Genomic DNA, 26870 nt, shown 5'->3' with positions numbered 1-26870 from the left:
ACGTGGCGCCTGCCCCTGGCGTCACCTGACGTCACCGGTGCTGCCACGGGCAATAGCTCCGCTAGCTGCCACATTGGGTCGATCTGATTGGCTGCTGATGATGTCATCATGCCTATACAAGCGAGAAACCGTAGCAGCCCCGGCAGTCAGTGAACGCCTGACGACGATGGCGGAGATGGCCCTCGAAAGCTCGAGGATTTTATTCGAATTGACGCGGCTGGAAAACTGAGAGCATTTTATTTATGTATGCCGTCGCGAAAGACTCCGAGGACGCAAGGTAGTGATGCTGGACGTTGGAATCTAAAACAAAACCGAGATTTGAACTCATCCCTGTACTGTTCCATCGCGTTCAGTTCGTAACCCTGGGCAGGCCAGTTCATTTCAAGACTGCTGTTGTTAACAAAGCATTGGCTCACAGATGCGACCTTATGACGAACTGCTCGACCACTGTGCCTCATTCGTTTCAACTCCCTCCGCACAACCGTTGTGCTGGTTGGGCTACTGGTAGCACTCTGAAATTCACCAGTGATTCCTTCCGCTGGCTTAGAGCGATTTTTTACAACCACCCGCTACAATGCACGACACTTCCCGTCCATCAGTACATTACGTCTACTTGGACTTGATTTAGGAGTGTCCAGATACTTTTCATCAGATACTGCTTCATGTACTGGATGAGTAAAATTATAATCCATAAGAAATTGAAGTGCCACCCCGACCCCTCTGAGACGTCTGGATCACCTGTATTACATGTTACCTGCAAACACAAAACTTGAAATCGTTGTCCAATGGATTCCAGATTATAGAATTTGTAGGCCTCAGGTCTAAAATGCTCGCGTACTTCATGAAGTTGAGACGGACTTAAGACCTGCAACATGTTGCCACAAGATCTACACTCCTGGAAATTGAAATAAGAACACCGTGAATTCATTATCCCAGGAAGGGGAAACTTTATTGACACATTCCTGGGGTCAGATACATCACATGATCACACTGACAGAACCACAGGCACATAGACACAGGCAACAGAGCATGCACAATGTCGGCACGAGTACAGTGTATATCCACCTTTCGCAGCAATGCAGGCTGCTATTCTCCCATGGAGACGATCGTAGAGATGCTGGATGTAGTCCTGTGGAACAGCTTGCCATGCCATTTCCACCTGGCGCCTCAGTTGGACCAGCGTTCGTGCTGGACGTGCAGAACGCGTGAGACGACGCTTCATCCAGTCCCAAACATGCTCAATGGGGGACAGATCCGGAGATCTTGCTGGCCAGGGTAGTTGACTTACACCTTCTAGAGCACGTTGGGTGGCACGGGATACACGCGGACGTGCATTGTCCTGTTGGAACAGCAAGTTCCCTTGCCGGTCTAGGAATGGTAGAACGATGGGTTCGATGACGGTTTGGATGTACCGTGCACTATTCAGTGTCCCCTCGACGATCACCAGTGGTGTACGGCCAGTGTAGGAGATCGCTCCCCACACCATGATGCCGGGTGTTGGCCCTGTGTGCCTCGGTCGTATGCAGTCCTGATTGTGGCGCTCACCTGCACGGTGCCAAACACGCATACGACCATCATTGACACCAAGGCAGAAGCGACTCTCATCGCTGAAGACGACACGTCTCCATTCGTCCCTCCATTCACGCCTGTCGCGACACCACTGGAGGCGGGCTGCACGATGTTGGGGCGTGAGCGGAAGACGGCCTAACGGTGTGCGGGACCGTAGCCCAGCTTCATGGAGACGGTTGCGAATGGTCCTCGCCGATACCCCAGGAGCAACAGTGTCCCTAATTTGCTGGGAAGTGGCGGTGCGGTCCCCTACGGTACTGCGTAGGATCCTACGGTCTTGGCGTGCATCCGTGCGTCGCTGCGGTCCGGTCCCAGGTCGACGGGCACGTGCACCTTCCGCTGACCACTGGCGACAACATCGATGTACTGTGGAGACCTCACGCCCCACGTGTTGAGCAATTCGGCGGTACGTCCACCCGGCCTCCCGCATGCCCACTATACGCCCTCGCTCAAAGTCCGTCAACTGCACATACGGTTCACGTCCACGCTGTCGCGGCATGCTACCAGTGTTAAAGACTGCGATGGAGCTCCATATGCCACGGCAAACTGGCTGACACTGACGGCGGCGGTGCACAAATGCTGCGCAGCTAGCGCCATTCGACGGCCAACACCGCGGTTCCTGGTGTGTCCGCTGTGCCGTGCGTGTGATCATTGCTTGTACAGCCCTCTCGCAGTGTCCGGAGCAAGTATGGTGGGTCTGACACACCGGTGTCAATGTGTTCTGTTTTCCATTTCCAGGAGTGTATTATGTTTGGAGGTCACATCGAGTGCTTGCGTGGTGGAGGAGGCAAAATTCAAAATTTGTGGTAAGGTCTTACGGGACCAAACTGCTAGGTCATCGGTCCCTAAGCCTACACACTACTTAAACTAACTTTAACTTACACTATGAACAACACACACACACCCATGCCCGAGGGGGGACTCGAACCTCCGACGGGGGGAGCCGCACGGATGGTGACAAGGCACTTTACCTAGTGTAAGGCGCATGTGGTGTTTACCGTAATACCGTCCAAAATAGGACTTTTTCCTGATGATAAACAACAGCTGCTTGGACACACTATTCGCTTCATTCTTACTAAGTAGTCGAGCATATGCGTCTATGTGTGTGCTTATATTATGTGTATGTATAAGTGTGTGTGAGTAGGAACGAAAGTTCGTGCGCACGTGTGTGTGTGTGTGTGTGTGTGTGTGTGTGTGAGAGAGAGAGAGAGAGAGAGGGGGGGGGGGGGGGAGGGAGAGATAGAGAGTAATATATGATTTTTTTGTTGTGATTTTGTAAAGCTCTATCAGCTAATAATTCTTGTGTAAGTGTTGATATGATATATGAAGTTTTTTGAGAGACCCCATCCCAGTTTGTACAACAGGATTTGTATAAAAATTAATGCACATTTTCAGTGAATGACATTTTATCTGAGACATTTCTATAGTGTTAATTCTAGTGTCGAAACTTTATATTACTGTATATAAAAAAGTTAACACAGACTAATAATGAATGAAACTTTTTATAATTTCTGAAGCACTAAAATATGTGTACTAAATCGTAGTAGGAAGTGTCCCCTAATTCCTTGAGGCATCTAGTGTGCTTCACACATATTACCATGTTTCAGTTCCTAGCCATTCAGTACATAGATAATTAGTAGAAAATTAAACTATGGTCTCAGAGTTGATAACTTGACAAACTGCTACTCGTGTGTACATGAGAAAATGGTGTCGATATTCAAACTGTGGTGAAAGGTCAGCAGTGCTTGAATAATGGTGGAATCACCATTGTGACACCAAATGAAGGAGAGGAAGCAACGAGACATACTTAGAAAGTACAAAAAGTGACAGAACACTAAAATAGCAGAAAATGAAAATTCAACGGTTTTTTGGGGTCTAGTCCTTAATAGACAAGCTATTAAACGTTAGTGTAATACTTAGAAAATGTTAAAACATGTAAGAAATTGGAAAAATATCCAAAACTGGCAAAGTAACTTACGTATCAAAGATTCTAAGAAGTGTAACGATCAGGAGTAAAATGCGAGTAGAAACCTCTTGACACTCGTAGAATACTTATTAAGTGCGAAACTAGTGAAAAATATGTGGAAGTTGCGAGAAAATGGCTTCGTGCAATATTCGGACCATAAGTTGATATGGACGTAGAAAACGTTTTGGGTGCTGAATTTACAGTGGGAGTTGTATAATCGAAAGTGTTTTGTTAACTGGATGGAAGAAGCGATTTTGTTAAGTTAATAGGACATGTATGCTGAGAGAGACAAGTAGATGCATAAATCATAATGAAGAACATGATATTCTAGGGTACAAAGAGATTATAGAGTTCAGGGAGGTGTTTAAACACAGGTGGCATTGCAGAAATTTGTACGGATGAGATCATATTTTTACAGTATTTCTCGGTGAAAAAAGCTAGTTCGTAATTTCAGCCAGACTTGGATTTCTGCTAGACACTCCATTAGTGAGTGCCCACGTTCGTTTAGGCTCACGGGTTAATCGGAGATATTTTGGTGGTTTGGTAATAATGATTACAAATGGTAAGATAAATGTCATAGACGAAAGTGCAGATTGAGCTTGCGATGCCGCTATCCGAATGTATGGTAATATTTTTAGACCGATGGACGTCTGGAAAGCGGCTATCGCGTGTGATAAGCCAGAATAGCTTTGGGGTCGACAGAAGCGTCCGATCCCACGCGTCGGCTTTGACCCGTGACGTAAGGGTGTTGTCGTGTGTGACGTCATGACGACGCGGAGTTTGGTTTGAGTGTGGCTGTCTCCAGTTCTGTTTTATCTTATTTTATTTACTTTTCTGATCTGTTCGTTCTATCTCGTGAGATTTTTTTTAAATTTAAAAACACTTATTACTTATTTTAATTATCTGTTTCCTCGAATTTCTGTTTTAGTTTATTATATTTATCTTTCTGATCTGTTCGTTATATCCCGTGAGATTTTTTTTTAAAAAGACAAAAAACACTAATCAGCTACTGAAGCATCTTTATCTTCTATGGGTTGCAGGGGTTACGACCCCTGGGGAGGTGGGTGGGTATTCATACATAGCTGTCTTCACTTACACGTTGTAACTACGCAAGGCGCCTAAATTTGTTTATATGTAGTTTGCCCCACACCCAAAACACCCCATTTCCCGCGCTTGTCCCGTTAGTGTCATTAGGCTTCTTGTGGAAAGTGTGTGTGTTTGTTTTTGTTTCCGCCATATTTGTGACGTCATGGGTCAAAGCAGACGGGTGGGATCGGACGCTTCCGTATTTTCTAGCTTTGCTATGTAGTTCAGACTACTACACGGAATTACTGAATAAATATTGGCGATGGCGTACAAGAAATCGAATGTTAAATGAATTCTGATTTTCATTAACAAAAATAACCTCTTTGAAGTGACTGAACAGAATGCACTAACTGGTGCACGTTAATCACGCCTAGCAGTGGAACAACATTTACGTAACACAATATACACACACATATGATAAACACTTGAACTTGCTGTAAATTAGATTGACCTACACCAACTGTCAGTGATGATTTTAGTGTTACTGAATTTGCATTGTACTCAAGGTACAATGAGTACTGTGGTGGCAATAAATTCTTTAATTGAATAATCAATGAACACTATAGAACTGATGGTTACTAGAGATGTTAAAAACATTACTTTAGAATCATTTTGTTCTAATGAAACCGAATGAGTTTTTACGTTGATAATGTACTTAAAAGCCACCACATCGAATTGAACTGTAATTAATGTGGCACAGTACCTGGCGTCTTCTGTCAGTTGTATAATCCGGCGTTTGTTGGAGATTTTCGGCGTTAACTCCGATTATATCCTCTTGTTGCATTAATACGCCGATACTCACGTAATATAGCCTTATTACTGGTATTGCTGCACACACAGTGATGGATTTGGGATAATAATGAACTAATTTCTGTAAATAATTGATGGCACTCGTGGAATGCACTTTGAATCACAAACTTATTATTTCACTCAGACATTACACTGTACAGAACTTGACTTGATAAATACATAAACTGGTTCGCTACGGATAAATATACTTGTTATGGCGGCGGTATAAAATGCACTGTTCATAAAAACACTGTCGTCCGATAACTACTAGTTCGTTGCTTGTGCTGGTGTGAGCTCATCAATGGATCTCATATGGTAGTAAGATCACATTGCAACATTAGCTGCAGACACTGGTCACTTCATACCTTGCTGCTGGTCGCTGCAGTCAGTCGTAAATTACGCAGACTTCCACAAGGCGTGCCATGTGCTTTTTGAGCGGGAACAGCAACTATATCTCTCACAAGCCGTCTCCGTCGAAATGTTGCATCCTGCAAGCCCTATTGTCCATTTGACTTGCTGACACACCATAAATCCAGGTCGTGTATGTTGTAAGCTCACTTTTACCTGTCTGTAGGCAATGTTACTGTACCGTACTAAAACCTTCACTTTCGCGTAGCGTAATTTCTGTTCTGCATCTGAACAGTTCCAGAACACATCTCTCTCTACTGCCAAATTCACGCGCCAACCTGCATTGTCCGCGTTCTCGGGGATTTCCGTCACATTTAAACATTAATTTACACTATGCCAAGTTCTCTATTTACAAATGGACACACCATAACATTACCATATTCAATTACAATCATTTATATATATATAACTAATATTAAATTAATATTTTTACTATACGTAACAATATTATCCTAGTTTAATGCTTCTTTATTTCGTCGTCCGAGCGCAGCGCTATTCAGACACTGTCTTACTCGTAGCGCTATTTCATTTGAATGCCGCCAGGCGGAAGCACCTGTGCTTTTGTTTGCACAACTATTCAACAGATGGCATGAGCGTTCACTTATTCAACTGCTGCGCCTTGGCTATGCTTCGTTGTGGCATTACAAGCTACTGAAAAAGGAACTGGGAAAATATTGAGGAATTGAGATATTAGCGGAGACGTGGAGATTTAAAGCAACACAGAGTGACTGAGAAGAGTAGACCCTGGACAAGGTTTTGGCGGCTTTAAAGGGTTTCCAATCTCCACTGACTTCGTATTTGAGTCGCTATTGGAGCTCGTGTTGGATCTTGTGGTTTAAGAACAGTGTCATTGTATTACCGCCGTAACGCATTTCTGCAGTACGCGTCCCTTCTGAAGCCACAATTATAGTGGCACTGGAGTAGCTATCCAGCACGTTTGTGTCGGCAGCCAGCCTGGCGGCGATCGCGACTCCGTTCGGCTGCCTGGCGTCGGGCCCGCTGCTGGACAGGTTCGGGCGCAAGGTGACGCTGCTGCTGATCAACGTGCCGGGGCTCCTGGGCTGGCTGCTCGTCGCCACGGCGCCCGACGGGCCCTCCTTCCTCGCGCAGCTCTACGCCGGCCGCATCTTCACCGGCATCTCTTCCGGCATGGCCAGCATCCCGGCCACCGTCTACGCCGCGGAAATAGGCGACAGCTCTCTGCGCGGCATGCTCGTCACGTGGACGTCCGTAAGTAACCGATCCTTTTCTGCAGTCCAGACTAGAAGTACGCGTAGGCAACATTTGATTAAGATAGAAGAGAATTTGCGTCCGTGTACATCTACATTTATACTCCGCAAGCCACCAAACGGTGTGTGGCGGAGGGCACTTTACGTGCCACTGTCAATACCTCCCTTTCCTGTTCCAGTCGCGTATGGTTCGCGGGAAGAACGACTGTCTGAAAGCCTCCGTGCGCGCTCTAATCTCTCTAATTTTACATTCGTGATCTCCTCGGGAGGTATAAGTAGGGGGAAGCAATATATTCGATACTTCATCCAGAAACGCACCCTCTCGAAACCTGACGAGCAAGCTACACCGCGATGCAGAGCGCCTCTCTTGCAGAGTCTGCCACTTGAGTTTGTTAAACATCTCCGTAACGCTATCACGGTTACCAAATAACCCTGTGACGAAACGCGCCGCTCTTCTTTGGATCTTCTCTATCTCCTCCGTCAACCCGATCTGGTACGGATCCCACACTGATGAGCAATACTCGAGTATAGGTCGAACGAGTGTTTTGTAAGCCACCTCCTTTGTTGATGGACTACATTTTCTAAGGACTCTCCCAATGAATCTCAACCTGGTACCCGCCTTACCAACAATTAATTTTATATGATCATTCCACTTCAAATCGTTCCGCACGCATACTCCCAGATATTTTACAGAAGTAACTGCTACCAGTGTTTGTTCCGCTATCATATAATCATACAATAAAGGATCCTTCTTTCTATGTATTCGCAATACATTACATTTGTCTATGTTAAGGGTCAGTTGCCACTCCCTGCACCAAGTGCCTATCCGCTGCAGATCTTCCTGCATTTCGCTACAATTTTCTAATGCTGCAACTTCTCTGTATACTACAGCATCATCCGCGAAAAGCCGCATGGGACTTCCGACACTATCTACTAGGTCATTTATATATATTGTGAAAAGCAATGGTCCCATAACGCTCCCCTGTGGCACGCCAGAGGTTACTTTAACGTCTGTAGACGTCTCTCCATTGATAACAACATGCTGTGTTCTGTTTGCTAAAAACTCTTCAATCGAGCCACACAGCTGGTCTGATATTCCGTAGGCTCTTACTTTGTTTATCAGGCGACAGTGCGGAACTGTATCGAACGCCTTCCGGAAGTCAAGAAAAATAGCATCTACCTGGGAGCCTGGATCTAATATTTTCTGGGTCTCATGAACAAATAACGCGAGTTGGGTCTCACACGATCGCTGTTTCCGGAATCCATGTTGATTCCTACATAGTAGATTCTGGGTTTCCAAAAACGACATGATACTCGAGCAAAAAACATGTTCTAAAATTCTGTAGCACCAGCAACGCCTCCATTTCTGCGACCAGAAATACGAGTGGTATACCGACTTAAGCCCGTAAAGGGCCATCGAACAAAGTGGAAACATTAAAACTGTACAGGGTGATTCTGCGATGATGTTACGAACTTTCAGGGACGATGAAGAAGGGCAAATATATCAATTTCAGGTATGTGATCCTGGCCCGGGAACGACCGAGTCGAAAGTTATCATCGAAAAGCCACTCGAGTTCCACTTCAGCGTCGCACAGTGCTCAAACCAACCCTGATCATTACGAACGGAATTCCCGCTGAGTACTCCCCAGTGCTCTGCTAATTTCCCCTGTTGGTAGACTAATAAAGGCGCAGGTAATCCTAAGCCTACTGTACAGTAATAACGAATACAGTTAATCTGCACAAGTTTCACAAACAGCTATATTTACAACAATTGTTCAAAATAGCACCCCCGACTTCATGGCATCGGAGCACAAACTATTGTTATACCCATTCTAAAAGCCCTGCTCTCATTTCGACAGTGTCGCAGGCAGCGAGAATTGTTGCCAGGTGATCCTCTTCCATCTCGATTGGCGTCTCATACACAAGATTTTTACCTGCCCCCCCCCCCCCCCAAGAAGAAATCGATTGGGATGAGATAATGTACACGTGCTGACCACGAAACAGAACCACCTCTGCCTACCCACTTTTCAGGGAATGTCTGATACAGGTGTTCATGAACTCTCAGTCGGAGGTGAGATGGGACTCCATCATGTAGGAACCACGTCCATTGACGAACAACCAATGCTCGCCAGGATTCCCTAAAAATACAGTCTAAGCAACAACAGTACTGGTACATTTATTCCACAGTCAGAGATATCATAACGATTTTAGCTTATAACTTTCGACTCAGTCATTTCCAGACGAGGGTCCCTGAGACTTCAGATTGATACATTTATTCTTCTCCATCATTCGTGAAATGTTGTAACATCATCACGGAACACTCACCCTGGTAGCCATGCGAGCTATCATGACTAATTCCGGGACCGGGAGCCGGCCGGAGTGGCCGAGCAGTTCTAGGCGCTACAGTCTGGAGCCGCGCGACCGCTACGGTCGCAGGTTCGAATCCTGCCTCGGGCATGGATGTGTGTGACGTCCTTAGGTTAGTTACGTTTAAGTAGTTCTAAGTTCTAGGAGACTGATGACCTTAGAAGTTAAGTCCCATAGTGCTCAGAGCCATTTGAACCATTTTTGAACCGGGACCGGGAGGTATGCCAGCACTCAATTTTTTCTTTTAATCTCATTTTGTTCGTTGTTGGTCATTGTATTTGTTCGGAGCGGACGTCCTAAGACGCTTGTTCAAGTTCATAGTCGATCCATTCACTCAGTCTTTTTGATACAGAGGGCAGTTAATTCTCTAACCGAACACGCTGAGCTACCGTGCCGGCATCCCTGAATCGAATCCGCCCAGGGGATTAGTGGTGAGGGATCTGTCTGCCAGTCAGTCTGGATGTGGTTTTAGGCGGTTTCCCACATCCCTCTAGGTAAATACCAGGATGGTTTCCGTGTTCTGTCTAAGATACACGCGACGCAAACATTTAGAACACTTCCTCACACTTCCACACTGAATTTACTCTAAACACAGACAAATTTGGTACACTACTTCTGTCCTGGGGGCTGAATACGAGACTGATGACCCCCGAGCTTCATGGCCTGTCAGTAGTAGCGAATTGGGGTTACGGGTGCAATTTTGATATCAAATTGATATGCAAATTAGTTAAATTGATCAATTAATCAATTTAACCTGCGCTGCATGTCATTTGACCATTTTTTTCCGTTGTTCTGTCGGGATGCATCGGTTGTGTGACATAACCTGCGTTCGACTCGAATACAGCTGCGTGTTCTGTGTATGACGTAGAGCATTGTGTACTTGCGATTGTTAACAGCAAACCTCTCGGTCATCAGAGGACTTCCATCCTGCTTCGACACATTCCTCTAGACGAACGAAGATTTATACGACGCACTCCATTCCCCTACGGCATAAAATCAAGTCTTCAGTTTTATAACTACGGTGATTCTAAGTTAGTGACAGGTGTTTGTGAGGTACCACAATCTCCGTGTATACATCTGCTTGACAGATGTCCTCTTTACGGAGATAGTGGCAGAATGACGTGTAATTTCACATGGCAAACACCGCTGCTATGCGTTTGTCCTTTTGTTTGCAAGAGGCATTCCCCGTTACTAACGATCATTTTATATAGGACTGACGCGAGCATAATATAATTTGTGAACCGGGGGTATACACCTCTGGAAAGCTATATTGTACGTGTATCACAAGGAATCGATGTTTTAAGGAAGTAGTTTTTCGTTTTACAGTTTATCACCGTAGTTTATCGTAGATAAACCTGCAAGGAGAATGTATGTCATGCGCTGGAAATATATTTCTTACATTGGGATAGTAACAGCGTTGTATACCATACGGCTAATAGATCGGAAACCGCAACGCAGCGTGTTTTAAGTGCAGAACATTGTAGCCTTAAGAGTGTACGTGTTTACGCTCTCTCTTACCAATATCTTCTTGGTAATGACCCCAGACACTAAAACAATACTTTAGAATTGCTAGCGCAGTTGATTTACGTAAAACGCAGCAAACTCCGTCCGTCTGGAGCTCCATCATGCATAAAAACCACCCGTTTCTTGTTCTTAACCGTCTGTTATATCTTCACGACAGTTTAATATCTACTGTACACCGATAAGGGGTGCTAACCTCCTCGACATTCGCACATCTGGAGAAATCTTGTGCTCTTGGATGAGTGTAGGACAGCAGTTACAGCCTCGGTTCGCACTGTTCCTGCACGAAACGTGGAATGTAGCGGTCTAGTTTTGGTCAGCTGCAGATAGAGTTGGTCAAAGACAATGCCAGGAGATATTTCTGTCTCTAACTTTATCCTAAGAATGCGAAAATGCCCTGTGACTCCCATCCTCATAGAGAAAGATCGTAAGTGACGCACTATGATCAAAGTTCTAGAGATATGTAGGTCTCTTTGGTGTACAAGGGTTGGAACTTTAATAGTGGCAACTATTTATGTACATCTCGTATAAAATAGATACGTGTTCCCAACTTTTACTGACCTTCAATGTAGTCAGCAGCATTGTGTATAGCCCGTTGCCAGCGATGTGGAAGTCGTAGGATACTCTTAGCAGTACCAGTTGTGTTGACAGTTCGAGCGGTGCTGTCTATTGCCCGACGATTTTGTGGCAGTTCTGAAGCGAATGCCATGAAGTGCTTCCTTCGGTTTAGAAATCGAGTTGAACTCACGAGGGCTTACGTCAGGTGAGTGCGATAGGTGGTATAGCACTTAGCAGCCCCAACAGTCAAACAAATCAGTAACAGCTTGCACTGTACGTGCTTGAGCATTGTCTTGCAAAATGATGGTCAGGTCCTGCAAAACATGTCACCACTCCTGCCTCTAAGCTGGTCGTAGGTTGTGTTCCAAAAATGAACAGCGTGTGTTTTCCCAACATGTGTGCCAATGGCGTGAAAGATTGTCTGAAATGTTTGTAATACACACGTTCATGAGAGTTTATTTGCAGACCCTGGACACGAGAGATGCTCTAAGATCGTGTAACTTGTTCAACAAACTGAAATAAATTGCTTAATATCGATTTTTTTCTTTGGAGTTTAAATTCTCGCTTTTTGTTTACTCTGATAAAGGTTTCAAAATAATGAGGACTCTGCGGTGATCGGTAGTTCTCGCATCAAAATAGTCGAAGCTTTTTTTTCATAAATTTACGCAGGGTGGGCTTGTCTCTGCTGATCATTTGTGATCGGTGCCGGTACACTTCGATGGACGTCACAAAATGATGTGATGCGACTGCAGTCGAACGTAAAAACTATACCGATTTTGCTCATAAAACTAACAGAAAATGGACTTTACCTATTTTCGTGGGAAGAGGACATTTATTATGGTCGCAAATGTGTTTTACTTTTTCTAGTAGATGCTTGGTTACAGATGCATTGACGTCAAATACAGTTGTTCTCCATCCCCGACGGCGAGCTCCTGTGGGCGAAGTGCGGCGGGGGAGTGTCTGCTGTGTAGGTCGCCGAACACAGCCGCTCTCTGTCCAGGGGGGGGGGGGGGGGGGGCTCTGTCGCTATATTTTAGACGAACAAGTTGCACTTGAGGCGGCCGTCGTTTTACCTCCTATTGTTTAACTGACTATGCACGCTATTGCGCAGGCATAGGTGCGTCGCCTTAAGGAGGCGGCCAGATGGTGGAAAGCCAAGTGCGGGCAGCGGCCTTAGAGGGTGGTAGCGGGGTCGTGAGACGCTCGGCAGAGCATCGTAGAGGGGGGAAGGGGGTGGGGGAGGCGTGAGGGGAAGTGAGAAGGCCTCGGTTTTCGGCAGTTTGTGATTGTACATCGAGAAGAAAGCACGTTCAACTACCACCCCCTCTGCACTCTTTTAGGATGACGATTTTCCCCCAGTACATGTGCTGCATTATGACCCATTCATTACGAGTGCTGGTTTTTTGACGACAATTTCGAAGTGTGATTAGATCTGTGACGCATTTTTTTTCATCAGTTGTGGTAGCGTGTACTGGCTTCGATTACCTGGGCTGAAGTATGGTTTTTGAGCAGGCATCTGTAGCGAACTCTGGTGTCGAAGAGCGATGGATACTGTACACTTACTGATAATACACTTTTTAAACTCCTCTCTGTCCAGCACCAGCATCTCATCAGTTGAACGTATTTCCCACCAAAAAGAATAAAGATAGTACCTTACATCCCTGCCTTTTTCCCGGCAGCTTGTAGGTGTAGGGTAAAGTTTGAGTGTGTCTGTCGCCAGTTTCGAGTGGTATTGCGAACTTTTTTCCCAGCAGGATAACACCAGTTGTATGGTATCGTCAGTTTTTGAGCTGTATTGCGCTCTTATGCCGTCCTTGTGTACTGCTACATATATAGAACTTGCAATTAGGCCCAATCATTGTGATTAATTACGATACTAGGATCGATATTTGGGTCAGTTTCCCGACCAAAATAAATAAAGTACACTAACCTAACCTTCCTCTCCTGCATCTGGACAGTTTCCATGTGTTAAGTCGTGCACTTGGGCTTTCCATCCAGTAGAATCAGTGTTTGAGTCCCAGAAAGGATACAGCCATTTTTAATTTCCTGTCAATTCCAAGTGCCTCTGGTGGTTTAGTTGTGTTAGGGGGGTACAATTGGGCTATCTGCCCAGGAGGATCAGCGTTCGAGTCCCAGAAAGGGTACCGCCAATTTTAATTTCCCGCCAATTACCGGGTGGCGGGTGTCAGCACAGCCCTGGGACAAAGAAATTCCCACCAAAATTCGAAATTCCCGCCAAAATTCGAATTTCCGCCAATAGGGTAGGTTTGGGGGAGGAGGAGGAGGGGGCTGGGCACACGTGTAGGCTGAGAAAAACACATGACGTCAGCCGAGGGTGGGGATGGGTGTGGTCAGGGGCAGGGGTGAATAATTGTTCAATTAAATTAATTTGCATATCAATTTGATATCAAAATTGCACCCGTAACCCCAACTCCGTACTAGTCCTATCATGTACAGTACGCAGGCCATCCTGGCTGGCTCGCCCCGCACTTTGGAGACGACTGCTACCCCGTACCACTCCAGCCGTGTTGATGCAAAGCCCTGTATCTATCCTCCTTTGCTGTTATTTTGTTAGCCGAGCGGTCTAAGGCGCTGCAGTCATGGACTGTGCGGCTGGTCCCGGCGGAGGTTCGAGTCCTCCCTCCGGCATGGGTGTGTGTGTTTATCCTTAGGATAAGTAGTGTGTAAGCTTAGGGACTGATGACCTTAGCAGTTAAGTCCCATAAGATTTCACACAAATTTGAACTTTTTTTTGTTATTTTGATTGACTATACAGGGACAGAGTTGCAACAGAAGCAGTGAATGTCAAAGTATCCCTGTTCTGCTAGTTGATCAATTCATTTTACCTCCACTTACGGTTTCCAAATAGGTATTTTCATAATTATAAGAGTGTACGTGATAGCAGTAAACATTACATAATATCATTTCTATGGATATATTCTTCTAATCATACTTATTCACTTTCCAACACACCCGGATAGTCGTGCATGTTAAAGTGTCGTTTCTGGGACAAGGAAATGTACTGACATGACTGTGTCCGCCTAGACGATTAATAACGAGGACCGGTGTGCCGACCAGGCTGGATGTGGTTTCTAGGCGCTTTCCCACACACCACTAGTTTCATACTGGACCGGTACCCAGGTCCCGCCTCAGTTACACGATTCACAAACGTTTACGAAACTTTCGCTCACTTTACACGCACACTGTTGCGGGTAACATATTCCGCCCCGGCGAGAAACGGGGTGGCGACAGGAAGGGCATCCAGCCACCCCTTAAATCAGCCAGCCTAAATTTGCTAATAAGCATGCCGACCCTACACTAAATGTCAGCATATTATGACTATGTCAAAGGTCGTAACTTCGACATGCTAGTCAATCCAAACAGAGCATAATATCAGGCTCTGCAATTTGGTGTTTCCTATCCTGACACGTTGACAAGCGCAGTGCATTCTGCAATGACAATGATGCAAGTGTGGGACTGGCTGAAAGAAGGAGGGCGTATGAATAGACGAGTACGTACTGGACCACACAGTGTGGAATAACGGACACCTTGTCTACATGGCGTAGTTAAATCTAAGAAGTTATCTAAGGACAATTCTGGTCCAATGTTAGGTGTTAAGTTACCACCATGATGACTCTTCTGGTCTGATACCCCTTCTCTTATAATCCCCCTCCCCTCCCACCGCTTCTCATGAAACTGTTCTAAATAGTACAAGAAATTGGAAGCAGCCCATTTCTTTTATGTTAAAATCCGCGATGGTAGAAATACGTACATGGCCCGTGTAAAACCGGCCGGAAATTCAACTTCAAACGAAAAAGACGAGAAAGCACATGTCAAGTTACAATGGAAGTAAAATTCAAATAACTCACATAACTTGTGTTAGAAAGGCAAAAAAAGAACGCTATGGTGCACTCTCTCTCACTCCTGTCTCATCTAAGCGTCAGATCCTCTTGCATAGGCTTCCACCCGAGAATTCAACATTTTGAGACCGAATGACAGCATTTTTCACGACTTTCGTTCAGTTTACACTTTTTGCGATTTTTATTTTGCAAGTATTACGCAGATGTATCAAATCACATTTTCATACCACATTACTTACACCCAACAGGTTTGAAGCTATGTTTTCTTACTTATTTTGAGGGTATTGCTCAAGTGTCTCATTACTGTTCAAATTTCGTTGCAGGAGTACGGCAACTCATCTTCAGTTCCATTTTTAACTTACTTACTTATTTCAAGACTTATTTCAGCGTGTGTCTGTGTTTCTTTTCGCTTTATGTATGCTGTACTTGTAGTACACAATCAATCTTCAGCTGCACCACCACCGTCTCTGCCTCCGCCTAATTCTATATCATTGGCAACTCAATCCGTCTCATCTCATAGCGCCATTGTCAGAGCATTGCTATCTCTGTCTCACACACTGCGTGTTTTACCCAAGTGTACCATTATTTCTGACCTCACATGCTGGATCCACAATTATGGAATTTTTACATTTTTTCAATTTTTCACCACTTACTAAGCATTTTTTTTGCTAAACCAGACCTGTTCCTTACATCGCATATTATAGAATCAATTTCAGCATCACGCCAATGAAAATCACTGAAATTATTCGCCAACAGTTGCAACACACAAAACTACACAATCTACTTATGCATTTCTGACACACTTACCAGTTTCTTTTTTTTTTCTGCCACGAGTACGCTTTCGAGATAGCAGATGTTGATCGTAGTAGTTGTTTTTGTTGTCTCGTATCACATTACACACACACCTCAAGTGTTAGAGCCCTGACAAAAAATTTTTCGCTAACTTGGCACTTTTCAAGTATAGAAAAAAAGCTCCACGCTCATCCTTAAGGCAATTTCGGATGCACAAATGACAACCGCTCGGCTGAGTACGGTAATGCTGTTCAAACTGTTTTCAGTAGTTACTATAGGGATACGTGATGGACGTCACCTAGGATCCGCCAACCAGCCTTAAGACTTCACAGCTAAACGTCTTGTGCCTTGGCAGCAGTCATGGAGTTTGCGTAGCTGAACAAATTTCACCAATCCCAAGACACACAATAACATCTCCTTCACAACAAGATAGTGTATCTCTCAAAACAACCTCACACCTACGCTCACGGGCGCGTGCGCGTTACATGCCTCATCATACGACCAATTTTATTTTCGAACATAATGCCTAACACTTATCGCCACTAAAGTCATCCTATCCAGTACCATTGATACGGCGGACCGCAAAAAAGTGCTGCAACTGCGAAAAACGCTTGTGAATTCTCAAAACACGCCCAAGCTGGCTACATTTCAACACACTGACACCCAACTTATACGCAAGGTCAGGTCTGCCCAGCAATATGCTGTCCTCACTTGGTTCTCGGCTCTCTACGAAAACAGCGAACAGCAATCATTTAAACTGACTCATCACGGCACGTACCACATTCACCACCTCTGTGGTATACTTTAGTCATAGACTTATCTCCCTATCACATATACTCAGTACTTATTTCGTAACATGTTTCAGACCAGTTATACTATGGATCAGAAGTCTTTTTTGAAAAAAAATCGTGCGAGTATTTTCTGTTTTTCTGCACTCAGCAAGCCAACCAAATATGGCGTGTAGGAGTTACAGCTTAGTCGGCAAGATAATGCAAGGGATACTGACAACATAAGAAAACTAAACTACTCCCGAACAGGCCATGAAGGGCTAACGGTACCGACCGGCCGCCGTGTCATCCACAGCCCATAGGCGTCACTGGATGCGGATATGGAGGGGCATGTGGTCAGCACACCGCTCTCCCGGCCGTGTGTCAGTTTCCGAGACCGGAGCCACCAGTTCTCAATCAAATAGCTCCTCAGCTCGCCTCACAAGGGCTGAGAGCACCCCGCTTGCCAACAACGCTCGGCAGTTGGATGGTCACCCATTCAAGTGCTAGCGCAGCCCGACAGCGCTTTACTTCGGTGATCTGGCGGGAACCGGTGTTACCACTGCGGCAAGGTCGTTGGCATAATTACAACATGGAATAAACAAATCTGCCCACGCAGGAGCAACGACTGTGTATCTGTATCATCGCCTGAGCCATGTAGGGGCTCGAATATTCGATGTATTGGTGAGGATTTTAGCCCATTCACTGAGAACCTGCATGTTGCAGTAGTAGTGTCTGCAAACAAAAATAGTAATATATCGCCCTCCTCTATGAATTACACCTCATCGTGATAGTCATGACTCCTATTTCTTAATGCTTTCAACACGTTTTCGCTCTCTGTAAATATTATACAAATGCTTCCCATCAAGTCTCCTTATGTTCTCGAGAACATTTACAAATACGATTTTCGTTCACGGTTACACGTGTTTTACTAGAGCTCTACCGACGAGAGTTTTGAGTGTGTGTAGTCGCTACCATGACGTTTTCCGAGTATGTCATTTCAGAGCAACAACTCATCACAACCCAGTTCTAATATGATCGAAGTTTTTCCAAAGTGGTATAAGCATTATAACTTAAAAGCCGTTCAATTTTGTGATTCTCATCACTTGCACTCGGAGCCATTAGTTAACCTTTATCATGGCAGGCTAAATAAATTTTACCGAATGCTGCACAACACTTCAAAGTGACACAGGTATATGACACTATTTTTCCGCATTATCACCAAGTCTGTGTCAAGTACGGTCGGAACGTTCTACCATTCGTTCAAATCCTGGACGTCAGAAATTCGTTCCTTGGCCACAGAGCCATTCGAGGCTTCTACATCTACATCCACTTCGATACTCTATAAATCACACTTAAGTTACTTGCAGAGTGTTCATTGAACCACCTTCGCAATAATTCTCTATCATTCCACTCTCGAACAGCGCGGGGAAATACCGAACACCTGTATCTTTCCGTGCGACCTCTGATTTCCCTTATTTTCTCATGATGATCATTTCTCACTGTGTAGGTCGGCGTCAATAAAATGTTCTCGTATACGGTGGAGAAAGTTGATGATTACAATTTCGTGAGAAGATCCCGCCGCAACGAGAAACGCCTTTACTTTCGTGCTGTCCACCCCAAATCCTGCATCATGTCTATGATACTCTCTCCCCTATTTCTCAATAATACAAAACGTGCTACTCTTCTTCGAACTTCCCTTTGTATTCTGTTAATCTTATCTGGTAAAGATCCCACACAGCAGTACTCCGAAAGAGGACGAACAAGCGTAGTGTAGACAGTCTCTTCAGTGGACCTGTTGCATCCTCTATGTGTTCTGCCAATAAAACGCAGTCTTTGGTTATCCTTTCCCACGACATTTTCTGTGTGTTCCTTACAATTTAAGTTTATCGTAATTGGTAATTCCTACGTATTTAGCTGAATTAAAGACCTTTAGATTCGATTGATTTATCGTGTAACCGCAGTTTACGGATTTCTTTTATTACTCATGTGGATGATCTCACAGATTTCATTATTTAGGGTCAATTTTCAATTTTCGTACCATATAGGTATCTTTTCTAAATCGTATTGCAATTTGTTTTGATCTTCTGATGACTTTACTAGACGATAAACGACAGCATCATCTGCAAACAACGTACGATAGCTGCTCAGATTGTCTCCTAAATCGTTTATACAAATAAGGAACAGCAGAGGGCGTATAACACTACCGTGGATTATCGATGACTTTTCGTCAGTTACTACAAACTGTGACCCCTTTGACAGCATATCACGAATCCAGTAGCATAACTGAGATGATATTCCAAAACACGCAATTTGATTACAAGCCTCTTGTGAGTGTCAAAAGCCTTATGAAAACCTAGAAATGCGAAATCAATTTGAAATCCCTTGTCGATACTTAGCGTTAGTAAAGAGCTATTTGTATTTCACAAGAATGATGTTTTCTAAACCTGTGTTGACTGTGTGTTAGTAAACCGTTCTCTTCGAAGTAATTCATAATGTTCGATCACAATATACACTATGTGATCAAAAGTATCCGGACACCCCCAAAAAGATACGTTTTTCATATTAGGTGCGTTGTGCTGCCACATACTGCCAGGTACTCCATATCAGCGACCTCAGATGTAATTAGACGTCGTGAGACAGCAGAATGGGCGCTCCGTGGAACTCACGGACTTCGGACGTGGTCAGGTGATTGGCTATCACTTGGGACATACCTCTGTACGCGAGATTTCCACCCTCCTAAACATCCCTAGGTCCACGCTTTCCGATGTGATAATGGAGTGGAAACGTGAAGGGACACGTACAGCACAAAAGCGTACATGCCGATCTCGTCTGTTGACTGACAGAGGCCGCCGACAGTTGAAGAGAGTCGTAATGTGTAACAGACAGACATCTATCCAAACCATCATACAGGAATTCCAAACTGCATCAGAATCCACTGCAAGTACTATGACAGTTAGGCGGGAGGTGAGAAAACTTGGATTTCATGGTCGAGCGGCTGCTCATAAGCCACACATCACGCCGGTAAATGACAAACGACGCCTCGCTTGGTGTAAAGAGCGTAAACATTGGTCCATTGAACACTGGAAAAAAGATGTATGGAGTGACGAATCACAGTACAAAATGTGGCGATCCGATGGCAGGGTGTGGGTATGGCGTCTTCTGCCAGCCTGATTAGTGCCAACAATAAAATGCGGAGGCGGTAGTGTTATGATGTGGTCGTGTTTTTCATGGAGGGAGCTTGCACCCCTTGTTGTTTTGCGTGGCATTATCACAGCACAGGCTTACATTGATGTTTTAAGCGCCTTATTGCTTCCCACTGATGAAGAGTAATTCGGGAATGGCGATTGCATCTTTCAACACGATCGAGGACCTGTTCATTATGAACGGCCTGTGGCAGAATGGTTACACGACAGTAACATCCCTGTAATGGACTGGCCTGCGCAGAGTCCCAACTTGAATCCTATAGAGCACCTTTGGAATATTTTGGAACGCCGACTTCGTGCCAGGCCTCACCGACTGACATCGATACCTCTCCTCAGTGCAACACTCCATGAAGAATGGGCTGCTATTCCTCAAGAAACCTTCCAGCACCTGATTGAACGTATGCCAGCGAGGGTGGAAGCTGTCATCAAGCCTAAGAGTGGGCCAACACCATATTGAATTCTAGCATTACCGATGCCACAACGGCCGGAAAGTCATTTTCAGTCAGGTGTCCGGATACTTTTGATCACATAGTGTATGTTCCAAAATCCTACTTCATACCAACGTCAATAATATGGGCTTGAAACTTAGTGGTGTACTCCTATTACCTTTATTGAATAATGGTGTGACCTGTGCAACTTTCCAGTCTTTGGGTACGGATCTTTCGTCGAGCGAGCAACTGTATAGCTGTATGAACGCCCTCATCGTTGGAAACTTTCTTCCCTCTCCCCCCCCCCCCCCCCCTCACTCCCCGCCCCCCTCCCAGTCCACTTCAGATACTATTTCCGTTTGTCGAAAAGACAGAAATCGCATGGTACAAGATCTGGACTGTATTGCGAATCAACATCACCCAGTTCTGTACCGTCATGGTCAAATTGTTGGCACCACGTCGCTACGGCTGGACGCGACATTGTGTTTGTTCCATATTCCGCCAGAATTTCACGATGAATTTCTACGCAATTTCTATATTTTGTGCACAAGAATCGTACTGTCTCGCGTACTTCAACTTTGGGGCATATTTCCAATTGCCTCGCAATTCCACTCGCACACTGTGATGTTCCTGTTATCGGTACCGCAGCAGATCGCTCCACGCGGGAAATCCGCAATGTGTACTCTTTGCACACAACGTGCGACTCTCGTTGCGTAATGGTCTTAGCGTGAGACGACATGTTTAACTTGCTTCCTTAACTTCCTAAATACTCCACAAACAGCCTTACGGTGAGTGGTGGAGGGTACTTGGCATAACAGTTTCACTTCACCCTTTACCCGTTCCAGCCGCGCGAATGGTCCGCGGGAAGAATGACTTTTGGCAAGCCTGTCTGTGAGCTCGTATCTCTCTAATGCTGCTTTCATCGTCGTTTCGTCACATATACGTAAGAGGAAGCAACATATTAATTGACTCTTCTAGGACTGTACGGTCTCAGAATTTGAAGAGTAAACTACAACATGATGTAAACGTCTCTCTTGTAGTATCTGCCACTGGAGTTGGCTGACCATCTCCGTTGCGTTTCCGTGCTCACTAAATGAACCTGTAGCGAAACGTGCTGCTCTTCTTCCAATATTCTCTATTTCATCTCTAACATTCTGCGTGGTGTCTGTTTGTTCTAAGTCGTGTCTCCCTACCACTTTCGCGCAACGACGCTCTGAGCGTGTTTTTTAGGGAATTGACTAGTTTGAACCTGGGACCTGTTGCTGGTAAGGAGACGCCAGACCACACATGACATGTAGAGTTCAGAAGAGTTCAGTGAGACTAGCGATGATATAATCAAATACTTAATGATTTCAGCGTCAGCTCCACTGCACTCCCTGTAAAAGAATCTTAATACTAACTAAATTTAGTGGAAGCGGTTCAAGGCTTTCCTATTTTTAGTTAGCTGGTAAAATAACGTCGAGAAAGTAGTTAAGTTTAGCATTGAAATTTTTATTCTACTCACAAAACATTGTTTATAGATTGCACTATTGATAAAAGGAAATATTTTAAGACAGTATGACAAAAACCAACTGCGTTCAACAAAAATGTGAACGAATATTCCCTGAATGGGTTTCCAAGTTCTATAATGGATCGAAGGATGACCTATGCCAAATCACAGCTATAATCTAGGTTTAAATGAGGTTTCATAAAAGAGAAAACTATCAAAAATGGTCTACAGTGACCCTAAATTATCTGTAATTACTTACGTAACTTGTCCTAAATTACAGTGGCTGATGTGGCTTCTCAATAATTATATAACAGAAAAATCATCGCGTTTCAGATTTTAACTTCTAGTAGCAAATGTGAATACCACGAAGTTTAATTGACGATCGACACTAGTATTACGCAAAAAGGGGATGTAACAGATAAGACTTCTGCAGCTCTGGGTGAAGCCTTATGGCGGCACCGCATGCGTTCATTACCTTGTCAGTGTTTAGGTAGTGTCAGGGGGCGGCGGGCGGCGCAGCTCCACGCACCTCGCCGTCTCGGAAGCAACTCTCTCCTAACTTCTCCTTACTACAATTTACCGAAGTTGGTTTAAAAAAAAGGTATCTGGCTGTGTTTTCAACTGACCAATCAGGGTCTAAATGTTAATCTTAAGCTCCACCTACAAAAATTCTGTCTATCCAATGAGAAACGTTATACTTTTCGTCGTGGGGCAATATTTTTAACGTTTGCAACGTAACAGAGACGCGTATAGTCTCACGCTAAAACTTTCAGCTGGTGTGGTCCTTTTAGTGTTATCGTAAGATCTACACTGTTCTTCTGGGGGGCTCTATCTTTTAACATGGGCTGGGGGGTGGTCTAGCACTCGCCCAGTTGTACAGCCGACTTTGCTAGCGATGGTTCACTGTCTACATACTCTCTTATTTGCAGAGACGACAGTTTAGCATAGCCTTCAGCTACGTCATTTGCTACGACCTAGCAAGGCGCCATATTCAGTTACTATAAGTACTATCTTCAAGAATGTATTCTGAACAGATAATATTGTGACTCATGTACCGTCAAGAGCGACGTTCATAATTAATGGATTAAAGTTAAGTATCAAACTAATTACGTCCGCTTTCTGAATACTCATTCCTTGTCATGTTCCAGACCTCACGTCAGTATAGTTCTTCCCTCCTCACGCTAGCCTGCGTGAGCTAAAACGCGTGCATTTCGGCCTCCACTCGTAACACGGTGTTGGCTCTTCTGCTAACACAAAATATTGTACCACAGTTTATCATGTCGATACATCAAGAAATAAAAGGTCATGGCGGGCAGCTACTGATGATACGCTGTGACCGATGCGATTTTTGAGAATGTAAGCGTCCACTAGCAACTGTCGCCACTGGCACAAATTTACGCGAGAGCAGGCTGTGGCTAACGACCGGTGCACCTGACACTGTCCTCTCACGCTGCAGCACACCGACAACCCAAATCAGCTAACATTTTGGTTTAATGACCAACAGATCTAAACACGTTACTGTTGTGCCCTGTACTTGCTGGAGATGTCAACCACACTTCGCAAAACTTGAAATCTTAAGAGAGTTCCCTGCAGCGAGAAACCGGGCATCTGCTAGTAGGACTGGTGCTCTGAGGGTTCCGTACTTACTTGATTATGTGTATACACTGTCCACTTGTGAAATGTCTGAATAATCACCCGCTGCGGGGCGTGCAGGTAGAGAATCATGGAAGTTGTGGAGGGTACCGACAGGGATGTGAAGCCAGTGCCGTGGCCAGTTGCGCTACGTTTCTCGGTTGAGGATCCATTGCAGGAACGGCCTTATATAAGTCGTCCCTCAGATTCTCAACTGGGTTTTAATCTGGTGAGTTTGGTGGCCAGGGGAGTACGATAAACTCATCCTGGTGCTCTCACGTACGATGCGAGCTGTGTGACACGTCGTATTGTCCTGCTGGTAAATACTATCGTGCCGAGGAAAACCAAATTGCATGCAGGTGTGGACACGGTCCACAAGGTCAGATGTTGACTTGTGTTGATGCACCGTGCCTTCCAGAATGACGAGATCTCCCAGAAAATACCACGAAAGTATTTCCCAGACCATAACGTTCCTCCCCCGGCCTGGACCCTTCCGACAATTGTTGCTGGGTGTTTCTTTCAGAAGTTTCACGCCGATGGAGCGTAAAACGCGACTCGTCTGAAAAGGCCCCTGCCACCACTCAGTGGACGTCCAGTGCAGATTCTACCCTTCGTCGCCGACTAACAGTAGTCAGCACGGGTGCACGAACCGAGGCCCGTTCGCTGAACGGTTGTTGAGGAGACGTTGTTGGTGGCCCCTCGGTTCGTCCGAGCCGTCAGTTGCTCAACAGGTGCACGTCTACTCGCCTGTACACATCTTCGTTCACACCTGTCATCTATGGCCCGCGGTGTACCACAGTTGGCTCGGAGCCGGTTTTGGACAGCCTCATTTAGCCATGCACGGTGCACTTTAACCGAAGCGGCCTGCGAGCAGTTTATAAACTGAGCCGTTTCGGAAATGCTTCCACCATTGGCCCAAAAGCCAACGATTATGGCCGTTTGGACAACAGCTAAATCGCTCCGTTTCCGCTTTACAACAACGACTGCGCTGTTTCCCGCGTTCCCTAAATATGCTTCACACACCCAGTGCTGCCACCTGCTGTCTGTCAGTGGTTACTACGCGTTGACAGCGAACATAGGTGGCAGTCACATTCATGTGACCGGACCGTTTTTTTTTTTTTTTTTTTTTTTTCTTTATTGTGATTTCATTCCCCACATGGGCAGGCACAATCCACCGCTCTTCAGCCGAGTGACATGACAACTGAAAATAAGAATAAAATGTTGCATACATAAGGCGATAAAGGGGAACTTAAAACAGTGCAGATAGTTCATCTACAGGTTTTGACGAATGAGTCTACGAGTATCAAAATATATGACATGAATGCCCCCATATTTTCATTGTATTCGCTTAGAATATTAACCTACTTTACACCGCCAAGGGACCATAGACCTTAGTATTTGACATACAGTTCAACCTATACCTCTCTTCACACCTGAGAAGAAAGGGTATTACGGGCAAAAAGTACTTCTATAAAGATTCCATTTTTGTCATTTGAGATACGGAAACTTAAAAACGCGTTCAACTCACACTGTTCTCCCCATTTCTTTACAGCACCGACCATCATGGTTTTCGCGAAACTTACTGTACGTCCCTCTCGTTTGAATTACAGCTTTTCTATTTACATCACAACCATAACGTTCGACTGTAAGGAATTGATGTAACTCGTTCTTGATCAACACAATCTCCGGCAGATAGAATAATCACGAGATACCTCAAGAACTGTCGTAAAATTCTGTGAGAGAGTAAATAACATAGGCTTTTACTAGCTATCAGTGGTACTGAGAGAAACACAAACGTAGAAACATGTTCAATGAAGAGAGATTCTTCTACATTCTGGTAACGGAGACCGAACTACGAGTTTCCATTGCGATGGAGGCTTCTAATATTAGAAGGGGAATAGATGTTCCACGGGCTGAACATACTCTCAGGTTTTTAAATTGCTTCTTTATGATTCCTATGAAGAATAAGGATTATGTGAATATCCTCATCTTGAGTACGAAGAAAAATTTTTGAGGCATTTGGAAACGTAGGAGAGACTTACTAAATCTAACAGCAATTTCAGGATCCAACAGATCGAGTGGAAATCGCTGGTACTGGGACAAATGATTGGAGAGTGTAGATCAGTTGTCCGTGCGTACCCGGAGGTGCTGGTGGTTTCCTTCACCGTATATAACGTAGGTCACAACGCCGATGTGATACAACAGATAAAGGTAGTGATTGCATACCAGTGCTCATCTTCAGAAGGAAGTAGGTGTACAGCCCTCTGTGTTTATCGCCTACGCCAGATACCCCAGTCGACAAGGAATTCAGAAAATTAGAGTCAAAAATTAAGCATCCATAGACCAGAGGAGTATACTAGCGTTGCAGTTCGTGGGTAAAAATAATTACACTACGACGTAGAAATTGCTGTAAAACATCAGCGCTGGTATTTTATGGCGCACGTTCCAACGCAACAAACTCCATGACCAACGGCAACAGACATTTGTACACAAACAGCAGGCCTAGGACGACCAGAAACGTTTTAGCTGACTAGTCGAATCACCTTTCTAATTTTTCTGACTGTCTGTTATCTTAACGAGGACTATACGGTTCGTAACAGTCTTTCAGCAATACGGTTCTCGTGTTCAGTTGGCCAATAGCACGACGCTTTAGAATGAGAAACGTTCAGGAGCTATTAAACATCTCGAACGGCCATCAAAATTCACATGTTTGAGATTCAGTTAAAACTTTTTGATACTAACTAAAGAGATCACGAATGTAAAATTAGAGAGATTCGAGATCGCACGGAGGCTTTCAGACAGTCGTTCTTCGCGCGAACCATACGCGACTGGAACAGAAAAGGGAGGTAATGACAGTGGTACGTAAAGTGCCCTCTGCCACACACCGTTGGGTGGCTTGCGGAGTATAAATCTAGATGTAGAAATAAACCGTTCGTCTAAAACAACATCTGTTTCATTTGGTCGACCAGTGCGAATTAATATGATAGAAGTACCTGGATATTAATGTCTCCTACAAACAAAAAATTATCCACTACTTACTTCAGTTAACCTCTGGCGTTATTAAAGCCCGTGGAGATGTTACACAAATCTGCAATGAAAGTAGCTAATTTTATACGGTAAGTTTTTGCTATTATGTGCTTATTTTTGTGCTTCGGAACAGCAAATAATGACGTCTTCTCATGGAAAATCGGAGTCATACCTAG

The 26870-nt window shown here is 44.7% G+C and overlaps 1 protein-coding gene across 1 annotated transcript in view; it reads left to right on the top strand.

The window, feature by feature from the left end:
* The window catches only part of LOC124556434 (facilitated trehalose transporter Tret1-2 homolog), a 203618-nt gene that overhangs the window by 118761 nt on the left and 57987 nt on the right, over positions 1 to 26870 (top strand). The window contains exon 3 of the mRNA XM_047130389.1: positions 6768 to 7048. Within this exon, the coding sequence (XP_046986345.1) occupies positions 6768 to 7048 (281 nt within the window). The remainder of the gene's footprint in view (positions 1 to 6767; positions 7049 to 26870) is intronic.

Source organism: Schistocerca americana, chromosome X (genome assembly GCF_021461395.2).
Source record: "Schistocerca americana isolate TAMUIC-IGC-003095 chromosome X, iqSchAmer2.1, whole genome shotgun sequence".
Classification (NCBI taxonomy): Eukaryota; Metazoa; Arthropoda; class Insecta; order Orthoptera; family Acrididae; genus Schistocerca; species Schistocerca americana.
The sequence above is the reverse complement of the archived record's forward strand: the minus strand, read 5'-3'. Positions and strand labels throughout refer to the sequence as shown.